At 39.4% G+C, this 11146-nt stretch overlaps 1 protein-coding gene across 1 annotated transcript; it reads right to left on the bottom strand.

Annotated features, from left to right (window-relative positions):
- Positions 1-285: 285 nt before the first annotated feature.
- On the bottom strand, positions 286-8377 carry slc20a1a (solute carrier family 20 member 1a). Its single transcript, XM_079349127.1, has 11 exons — positions 7882-8377; positions 6335-6957; positions 6074-6214; positions 5875-5960; positions 4956-5052; positions 3376-3495; positions 2927-3145; positions 2286-2760; positions 2018-2203; positions 1832-1916; positions 286-1203 (listed from the first exon to the last, which is right to left on the bottom strand). The coding sequence occupies exons 2-11, from the start codon at positions 6675-6677 to the stop codon at positions 1048-1050; spliced, it is 1908 nt and encodes a 635-aa protein (XP_079205253.1). The 5' UTR covers positions 6678-6957; positions 7882-8377; the 3' UTR covers positions 286-1047.
- Between the last annotated feature and the right edge of the window lie 2769 nt (positions 8378-11146).

Genomic DNA, 11146 nt, shown 5'->3' with positions numbered 1-11146 from the left:
GTTCTGGGATCAGTAACACAAATGTAGATTATTCTGTAATCATTAACACATAGGTAGGCTGTTCTGGGATCAGTAACACAAATGTAGATTATTCTGTAATCATTAACACATAGGTAGGCTGTTCTGGGAAAAGTATCACAAATACAGACTGCTCTAGGATCAGTAACATGTAGGCAGGCTGTTCTGGGATCAGACACTCAGATGTGTGCTGGTCTGGGATCAGTAACACATAGGTAGACTATTCTGTGATTAGTAACATAAAAAAGTGAACATGTAAATAGTGAGTAAAATGCATTTTAACTTTTATTTCAAACATTTTGTTTACATAAAAAATTAAACATTGAAATGCTTTTTTTTAATATGAATTACTGTTTAGATTTTTTTAACACAACAAGCTTTAATACAAATGTACATTGTGATATACAGGAAACTTCAGGGGCCCGTTTCAAAAAGAAGGTTCAACAAACCTTGACTAAAAGACATCTCATGTTCTATTTAATAGTTTGTTTTAAACCGTAGTGTAGCTTACATAACATATAATTGAATGAGCAAATTAAACAAAGTTTCTGGCTCTGAAAGAGGGAGGAGACAGAGATCAACTCGAGGTTCGTTGAAGACATCCTGCTCCCGACCAGGCTAGATTCACAGACTAAGTTACCATAGTAACTGACTCAGAGCTAAAGTTACCCCCATCTCTGGAAGGGGCTTGAGTTACCCCTCTTTCTCGGGTTTAAGTGACCGCCCTCTGTGAAACGGAAAATCCAGAGGTTTACCCAATATAGGGTCAACAGACTCAGTGTGCACTACACCTGCTTACTGAAACGGGCCCTAGGATATTTAACAAAGAATGACACTCCACCATTCAGGGACATCATGTAAGATTACATCGTTTGTTTGACCTCGAGCTGACTGTAAGTGATATTATCAACACACTTAACCATCACCAAATGGAGAATGTGTATTAGCACAGTTTAACTTGTCAGCCCTCATTAGCTGTTCTCAGCAGTCTTTCAGTCGATGTAACAGTGTAGCTGCACAGTTGGACTCTCACAGAATGACGTAAATGAAGAGGGCCATGATGGCCGCACTGATCAGGCCGGAGATGGGGACTGTAACAAACCAGGCGATGAAGATGTTCCTGAACAGACGCCAGTCAACTGATTTTCTGGAGCGCAGCCATCCCACGGCCACCACTGATCCCACCTGTGAGCACATAATATCAAATAAATCTACGGATTTCATCACATTACACTGAACCAACTTTAGATTCTTATCTATTAAATTTAATCCGATTTTTTTTGTTTAAACTACCTCAATCTAATTCCAATCTACCCCTCTATTTCTTGTTTGATTCAAAAAACATTATTATGGTTGAAAAGCACTGATTGATTAGCTTGCCAGCTAAAGAAGAAACCGAATGAAGGTCAAATTTATCTCTTCAGGTAACTCTCCAAAAAATGTTCCTTCATTGCATGATTTATTACATCCTCCAGAGGAGAGCCCGCTGTCTCATCTGTTTCATGTGAGTCTCAGTTTAACTGTAAATAGCAAGTTACACTGAGGCCTCACTCTGGCCTACTTTAGAGGTGAGGACCCAAAAGGGAGGCAGATTTTCTGCTGGTTTGGAGACTCTACTTGTTCAAGAAGAATCTATAAAGAGAATGTTCAGCGGTTATGGAATTTGACTGGTTCATTGACTATAATTTTCAGCGATACCGTCTACTGCATTACTGAGCATGATGGAGGCTGACACTCAGAGTGATTTCAGTACCAACAGAAATCGAATATTTATTTTCCTGGTTTGAAATTAAAGTTTTTTGAGATCCATTACCTTGCAGTGAGTTGTGCTGACAGGAAGACCGATATTGGATGCCACAACAACTGTGAGTGCTGAAGCTAGCTCAATGCTGAATCCACTAAATTGGGAAAAAATAGTTGAATACACTTTGACCGCTTACATTTTCATTTGGGCACAAACTTGTTATAAACGTTTTAATGACCGAAACAAGCAGAATACCTGGAAGGTGTGATGGGTGTGAGGTCTTTGCCCATGGTCTGGATCACTCTTCTTCCCCACACCCAGAGTCCAGCGCAGATGCCCACTCCGCCATAAAGAAGCAACCAAATGGGTGTTGGTGCATTGGAAACGACTGAGCCGCTCTCGTACAGAAGCCACAGAGCGACGAGTGGACCGATCGCATTGCTGGAGATAAAAAATGACTTGTGAAGTTTCTTTGACTGAACAGCACACATAAATATCCTCACACAAAACCCCTTTTGCATACCTTACGTCGTTCCCTCCATGAGCAAAAGAACCGAAACATGCTGTAAGTATCTGCAAAAACTGGAAAAGCAAAGATACAGCAGGCTGATCGACCTCCAGCTCATCCTCCTCCAGAGCCGGATCCTTGTCTGCTTCCTGTGTCACACACCCGTCCTGGACCGTACTTCCTCCAGTCACCGCCGAGCTGTAGCTACTGTAACTGTCCACCCTGGATCTCCTCTGCAGCCCGCCACCGTCCACCTCTTTGTATTTAGGGTCCCCTTGAATACCATAGATTGCCATGGTGTAGGACGTGTAGCTGTTGTTCCTCCTGATGGGTCGCTCTTCTGTATCACTGTCACCAATGCAGTCTCCTACTTTGGCCATGTGGAGCTTGTGCAGCAGGTCTTTGTAAAGACCCGAGTCTTTGTGGATGGTGTGGGAGCGTCCACTGTGAGGATCAGTGATCATCATGGGGCCAAAGGTGCCATTCAGTCCTACCAAATATGTGATATTATAATGTGTAATAGTTATTGTGAGACAGTTGGTGAACTTAGTCAGAATTATTATTATTTTATTTTTTTACCTCCACAAATATGACAAATGGGATCTAATGAATTATGAGGTATACAAGTTAAAAAAGAATTAGTCTTAAAATCTCACCATTGCTGAGATCCAGATCTTTGGTCTCCATGTCGTTGTTGTCCAAATCAGTTTCCTCTGAGCCTCCGAGTTTAAAAGCCACTTTCTCACTCACATCCTCGCCCTCTGTCGGGGTCTGAGGTAGGGCATCTTGTAGTGTGGAGGGCTGCTCTGGAGGAGCAGGCTTACTGGAGGTCTTCTCCATAAGAGGAGTCTCACAGGGAGCAGGAGTAGATTCTCCTAAAGTAAAGTGATCAGAGGTAAAGTAAGGTTGTATTTTTGACCACTGGTTGAAAATCCCTCTCTTTTCATTTGTGTTCTGAGATTTTCTCTTGTGTGAAATTCAAAACTACGGCGGCCGACAAGGGCAAAAAAAACAACAAAAAGGCTTAAACGATTTGGATTAGGAGAAACTAGCTGCACAATGCACAAGTAGAAAACAAATGGTGAAAAGTTTAGCATGTACTCACGTTTGATTTTCTTCTTCAGGCGTGGACAAACAATGAACCAAACGAACAAAGCTGTTATTAGAGCACATCCCAGTGAAATACACAGTGTTCCCCACCATGGCACTCTGTCAAAGCCCAGCACTGTGCACACAGGACAGAGACACAAGAGGGAACCAAGTCTCAGATAAAGAAAAACACAAACTTCACAGGATCTTTATTTATTCCGTGCTCCTTCGAAAACTGTGTAAGAGTTTAAATAATTATACATTTCCTGAGCATTTCAACATACTGTAAGAAATTGGGCTATGTGACATTTTAGGAGCAGGTTTCTCGACGACAAGAGGATTTATGTGTCCTTCTCTTTTGAAGGGACTTTTGACTTCTTGCAATTCTACTTTCCCTTGATGTTTTTTTTTCTGTGAATCCCCCATCCCCTAAAAAAACGCTGTTACTAAAAAAGAGAAATAAATAAGATAATACAAAATGTCGTAACAGACTGTTTAAGTGTTTCAGTTTCCCAACAGAAAACAGTAAGCTATCAGCAACATGACACACTCCTCCTAACAGATAGTGAGAACCAGACCAGCCTTGTAGCAGAGTGATAATGTATTTAGAGAACACTCTGCCTGAAGACGCTTCGCTAATTTCACTTTTTCATAAGGACACAAACTGACATCTTACTGTTACAGTAAGAGAATAAGATTGTCCAATGGGTTACAATGATTGCTCTTGTAGACAACAAAAGGTAAACAACTACTAAAGTCCACCCAGAAGAAGCAGAAACTATTATCATAATGGCTGAGAAGTAATAGGAGCAACAAACATTTACTGAAAATCACATTTACTGGTTTTCTATGTTGTCAAGGTTTAGAGTGATTACAAAGTCATTTTACACAGCAGGAAATGTGGTGTGTTAATATTTTGACACACACGCACACAAACACTCCTGCAGGGCCCAGGCCAAATGACTTCTCAACAAGTTCACTCCTGCAAATGAAACAAAAAGGAGTGGACATTTTCTATATAAGAGTTGTATCCCTCCCTCAAATTCCAGCCCAAGTGCCTTGACTATTTTGTTTTGTAAGGTGTTTTATTCTCTGCAGTCATGTCCTAGCTGGCAAAACAGCATTTATTGAAGTAACGTGAAAGCTTTTTCACACTCCATTATATATGTTTTCAATAACTTCTGATATTTTTATTTTTGTTCTTTCTATTTGTGCTTTATTTCCCTTGTTAACTGTTTGTGCACCAAAACACTGAGACAAGTTCCTTGTGTGTGTGTGTGTGTGTGTGTGTGTGTGTAAATGTACTTACGATTAATACGATCAATAAAAAAACGATTCTGATTCTTAACTGTTAATGTTTTCTTAAAGAGAGGCCAGGTTGAACACACATTTGTTTGCATGAATGATTACAAAAAAATGACATTATTATCTGTAACTTTTTTTTTAAAATCTCTTTCATCACCTACTTAGTCCTACAAAGACGGCCATCAACTCTTCTTCGTGTCTCTGGTGACATCAGAGCCTCAGATCTCACCTCACTCCAGGGAGTAGAGCGCTAAGTGAAAATTAAAAGTAGTGCCTGCCAATGTTACTCACATGGTGCTCCTGTAAACATGATGGAGAACAGATTGATGCCCATCGTGATGGCGTAGAAGACAGGGAGAGCACGCAGGCCGTTGGGTACTGGGTCCACCTGTAGAGGGCAGTATAACATTGAATGTTCTTTATTAAGACTTCTAATCGGCAAAGAGATCCTGTTAAAAAACAACCATTATTATTGTCATGAATCAGAGAGTGAAACTTGTCGTTGTTTGATGACACTCCTCATGAAAAGAGTGTCGTGCTGGGGTTATTAGTCACTTTTACCTAAACTTCTAAACTTCTCAGACTTAATGGTTTCAGGGAAACAACGTGTTGAAGCCCCAGGTGATCATGATTCCCAATAGCTCACATAAAATGTCCACTGATAAGTGTAGCAGGACACATCCTCCTTTCATAAATACTTTTTTAGACATTGACCCTTCAGATTAACCTCATGACCCTGTGTCTGGGAAACACCTTTAAATGCTGTTTTAGCACGGTTTGAGGTGCTGAGTTTTAAACTTACTAATATAGTAGTTAATAACATGTTTGTTTTTTTTCCAGAGGCCAGTTGTCAGCTTTATTTATTCCTGTTGCTACTTTTAATTTTCAATGCATCATATATTTTACAAAAGACCCTATGTGCCTTTTTATGACTTTATTTTCAAACCTTTATTTATTCTATAAAAGGACACCGAGGTTTCCTTCGTGTCCAATGCCGTCGAGATTACAGGCACAGTAAAAACAAGCAAAATACGCAACAAACAATCAATGACAAACTATTGCGATCAATTTACAAGGTTCCTCAAAATGTAGTCTGTCTATATCATGATACTGCTACTTTAACTCACGTACAGACTCATCACAGACTTCTCGATTCAATTTTTAACCAATTCTGTGCACTGTGAATTGAAGTAGGTGAATTTAGGCTCACCTTGTTCAGAATGAATTTGCGAACAAAATAGAAGAGGATTCCTGACATGATGCCTGACAGCACAGGTGACAGGAACCAGGAAGCCACTTCAAGAAATACATTTGCAAAGAGGAGGTATTAAAAGACGCTCTGCTCCACTTCTGTTTTAGATTTAACACATTTTGGTTTGAGATGCCAAGAAATAACAACATATATTCACCGATGCGCAGTATCTCTATCCATTTGACCCCTTGATGGCCCCTGGCTACCATGGAAAAGCCAATTGTTGCCCCAACAATACAGTGAGTTCCAGAAATGGGGAGCTTCAGGAATGACGCAACCAGCTGCCACACAGCAGAGCCTACAGGACAAAAACATGAACATGGCCTGCTCTCATAATCTGAAATCAAACATCCTACGAACCTTCACTTTTAAAATCAAGAACAAAACCCACATCAGTATAATTGTTGTTAGCTCTCACCCCACATTGCACTAATAGATCCCGCCATCAGAACGTGTTCGGAGCCGTTGTACATCCGGACGTCAATTATCCCCTGTCTGATGGTCTCGCTGACCTTTGCCCCGAGCAGCACCGAGCCAACCGTCTCAAAGATGGTGGCCAAGATGCAGGCCTGACGCATGGTGACCACACCGGAGCCCACTGCCGTACCAAAGGAGTTGGCCACGTCGTTGGCCCCCACGGAAAAAGCCAGGATGAAGGCGATGATGAAGCCGACGACCAACAGCCACAAGTATCCTGACATGTCAGCCTGGTAGGCCAGAGCCACTGTGGTGGCCAGGGTAGCTAGTGTTGTTGTTTCCATTATTACTTGCTATTTAATCAGTTTAAAAAAAAAAATCTTACTGAGATTAACTTAAACTTATTGAGCTTTTACAATAAGATTTGAGGTAATATGTGTATATAAATAAATTTCAACAATAAATGAATGAATGGATCTTTTGTTCAGTTTAAAGTGCTAATGGGAAAAATAGAATTGCATTGTGAGCTAAGTATGTAGTGTATGTGTGTAGCCTTCATCATAAAATGATTACATATAGAGACAGAAGAGACATCCATAGTGACGGGAGCACTGATGATACACACTGCCAAAACACAGACATAAAGAAGATAGTGGTTAATGCTTCTTATTTATTGGCTCATAAACAAAGAAAGGTTCCTGGCTCTGCAGATGTGATTTACAACAGTGTTTTGTGCCAAAGGGAAGTGGTTATGAAGGATGAAGTGTTTTATACTAGTTATAAGTCATTAGTGGTGTAAGCCACATTATGGTTTGTCCCAGAGCTCAATATTACTATTGAGTTATCTGTGTATACCACAAGTTTGAACAGGAAACTTTGGAGAGCTGAGTTCATCTTCATATAGTTTACCGTTAGTGTCAGTCCGAGAAATAAAGTTGCTTTAAATTAGGCTTATTGTGGATTAATGTTCACAACCTAAACAAGAGAAACACTCAGAGTACCACAAGTGTACCATGTCCAAATGGTCATTTCCATTTAGACACATGCTGGAAATATGCTGCAGAGGCCATTTAAACTTTAAATTGTTTGAATCACCTGTGGCGTTGTAAGAGGATTTTCTAAAATGTTGGAGGAGTTACTGCGAATACTTAAAGGGAACCAAATCAATTTATGTAATAATATGTTGACGCCTTACTTATCGGGAAACAATTTATTTTAAACATGAAGTACGCCTAACACTGGGATCGTTATAGCAGCCTAATTCATGTAAAAGCCATAATGAATCCTCTTATAACTTCTCTGAATAATTGGATCATTCAGGGCAGACGGCAGTCAGTCATTTTCCACAAACACCGAGAATATAGAAAATAGCGGTGTGTTAATCTGCTTAGCTGCTCTTGCATAACTGGAATAGAGTGACAGAGCAGAAAAAGACACAAGAGCAATAATAAAACAGAGAGAGAGAGAGAGAGAGAGAGAGAGAGAGAGAGAGAGAGAGAGAGAGAGAGAGAGAGAGGGGAAAAAATAGAGTTAAATGATTGTACTTACAGGTGAGACCGAGGTGAAGCTGTCAGTGTTTGGGTCCACTACGCTGTCTTGTTAACAGGGGGGAACCAGTCAGGGGAAAGTTTATTCTTACTCAGAGGAGACTGTTTGTGCTGCAGAGGGTGAAATGCTTCTGATGGAGGTGGGTTTATATAATGAGCTGAGAGAGTACACGCCTTCACAGCCGGTCATGAGACCACTGATGCCTAAAAGCTAATGTTTAACGTGTTTGTAGACACAGGGGAAAAATTACAGTTTTCAATGACGATGTCCCTTTGATCCCAAAATGTCCCCCTAACCCCCATGGAGAGACACGTCTTTTGTTTTGCCTAAATATATCTTCGCCTAGCGCCCGAAGAGAAACGATTAAAGTATTTAAGGCTACTTTCTGTTTATAGTAATCAGGGTTAATTGTTTTCATAAAATCCGTGTAATATTCCCATAACTCTCTTGAATTCTTTGTGTGATTTAAATCATTAAGAGTACGAAAAAAGAAAAGAAAATCTATCAATGAGGAGACAATATGTGCTGAATCGTCCACAGCTGAACAGCATGACCTCTACTCTGGCGCCACCTGCTGGACAAACTTTATATCGATGCACATTAAAATAACGTAGAACCGTCTCTGCATCTCTCATCCGTTCAAATTGTACCTGCACAGAAATGTATACCTCATCATCCCACTAACGTTAAGTTAATGCTATGGATAACCACCTGAGCAAGTGTTGCTTAGAAGAACTGAAGCAACCCTGACAGTTACTGATCAACTTGTTACTTAACATAAACAGTTACTAAAATGAGAAACCTTTGTAAACTGTTGGGCCTTTGTCAGCGTCAGCATATTTGGGCTCTTTTCTGAGCTGCTACACTGCTTCCAAATGTGCTGATGAGTTCCTCTTCATTATTCATTTATTTTGGAGTATTAACACTTTGTGAGTGGTGCAGTTTACATCCGAAAAGTCAACTCCTGCACACATATGCTACCTGTGTGGAAAACTGTGACCTCTCCAAACCATGTGACAAGTGAAGTGAATGGCAGTGAATCAAAGCTGTGGAAAATACTCAACCCCCCCATTAACATGCACTATATGAGTTTATATGATGGTCCTTAGTTAATGTGCAAAAGGCAGCAAAGAGCACATTCTGTGACATATTAACAAGTCAACTAAAGCTGTTAGCAATATTAACTTTTGTATGTTTCTAGAGATGAAAGATATGTTATAGCTGTGTACAGACTTAAAGTTACTTATTTATTCTTTTCAACATATTCACAATATCCATAACTTACTGCCAACTCAGAATCTACAAATCAAGTAAGTGAAATCTATTGAGAATTTGAAATTTAAAAAATGCTCATGCCTATTAATACATATTTTCACAATAGCTTTTGGTCTACTGTTAAATCAACAACAGTCAAATCTAATCAACACGTTTGGCTGTCGTGAAAATGGTTTACTGAGTTTTTTAAGTTCAATTCTTTGCTGATGCTGCCGTCTCAATTACATCTTTAAAAAAAACCAAACATCTTTCAGCGCCCTCACTGTGAAAGAAGTATGGGTAATGTCACTTCACTGCGTTCAATACAATCTTATGTGTAACTCTTTAAATACAGTGGTAAATCTTGTGTTTTTAAATAAACAACATACATTTGATGTATTACTATTTAAAGCTCCCGTAAGGAGGTTTAAGTTTGTTATGAAACATACTGCCATGAATACTGAGGCCTCTCTCTGACCTACAAAAGCAAATCAGATGAGCAGAGAGAGGACTCATTCGAACTTTTTGTTTTATCAAAGATTAATTGTGAGTTGACATTTAAAAAAGTAGGTTTATTTTTCGTCTGGACACTCCACTGACACATATAGTGGTGAAGATTGGCAAAGAGGAGATTGTCCCACTTTATCCACAGGGGGCTGCAAAATAAACACTAAAGTCCTTCTGGTTTATGATGTACCTTTGAAAAAGTAGGTGCCTTTTGTTGTCGAAACTGTGGGCTTTTTGCCCTTCATCGGATAGGACAGCTGAAGAGAGACGGGAAATGTCATCTCATGCTCTCTCTTTCAAAAGGTGGAGGTAAGATTCAAACCCAAAGTCACGGCAACAAGGACTACTGCCTCTGAACATGGAGCGTGCAGCATAAACAAACACTATTGGCACTCCTGTGAGAATTGTTCAGACTCCACGGAAAAGTGAATTTTAGTGAGTCACTTAAATAAGATTATTCTGATGGTTGAGAGACATTTTTTGTGTTTCTCCTATGATTGTATGAAGCACATATGTATTGGAAGCAATAAGTATGTATTAGCATAATGCTGATTCAAAAGGGTTCATCGTTAAACACCAGCCATAAGTTTGGGATTTGGAAACACCCAGCTGTCTGAAAATGAACAATCAGAAGTAAAACAATGAGATAGCTTGTCTATGCTCGTTCAAATACCAAGAATTTGAACAAAAAGCTTGAAAATGAATCATGCTGCTCCACAACAGTCATTCAGAACAATCATGTTCTCATGAGCTTAGAACTGTAATTTGGATTATTTACTAAATGCTTCCTGCTTTGTTGACAGTGATCAAACTTCTGACTGACAAAACAAAGGGAAAGAACTTTCCCAAGGACTCAACCAATCATCTGTACTTCAGTGAAAAACGTAATTACTACTGCTTCGGTCAAGTTCAGTTAAATGATGTTTTCTGTCATGTTGGAGTTATTCAGGATTGTAATTATCTTTTATTGTTGCCTGAAGCAACAATGTGCATTTGTGCTGCTGCTTGAGAAGTTCTTCTCTTTACATTCTCATGATTAGTCGTTCTGTTTGAATAAAACGTTCTCTTTCAGCCTGCCCAGTATCTAAACATACTTAATCATCTTATCCTGCACACTTGAATGTACCTCTGTGTCTCATGGTAAAAGATATGTTTATAATATAGCATGTAGTTTCACTTAAAACATTTGCAAAAATATTCACAGGCACACTCACCACAGAATAACGTCATAAATAATGTTTTTCGGCCACATTATTAATTAATAAAAACAACTAATGATTGTTAGAGCACATATTTTATGAATGAAGTCTGGTGCAGTTTTACACACCTGATACAAAGTGGCACTCTAGTGGTGAACCAAGCAAAGTATTTAATCTCTCTTTCCATCTGTCTTTCATTTCTAAAGGTCATTTTGTCAAGCGAGCTCCCTCACCTAACAACCAGTTCACCCTGCAGAGTTTTGTTTTGATCTCTTTTTGTTTTTGCAGCTCATCATGTAACACAA

Source organism: Symphodus melops (assembly GCF_947650265.1).
Source record: "Symphodus melops genome assembly, chromosome: 1".
Classification (NCBI taxonomy): domain Eukaryota; kingdom Metazoa; phylum Chordata; class Actinopteri; order Labriformes; family Labridae; genus Symphodus; species Symphodus melops.
Note: the sequence above shows the minus strand (reverse complement) of the source record. Positions and strands in the feature narration are given on the sequence as shown.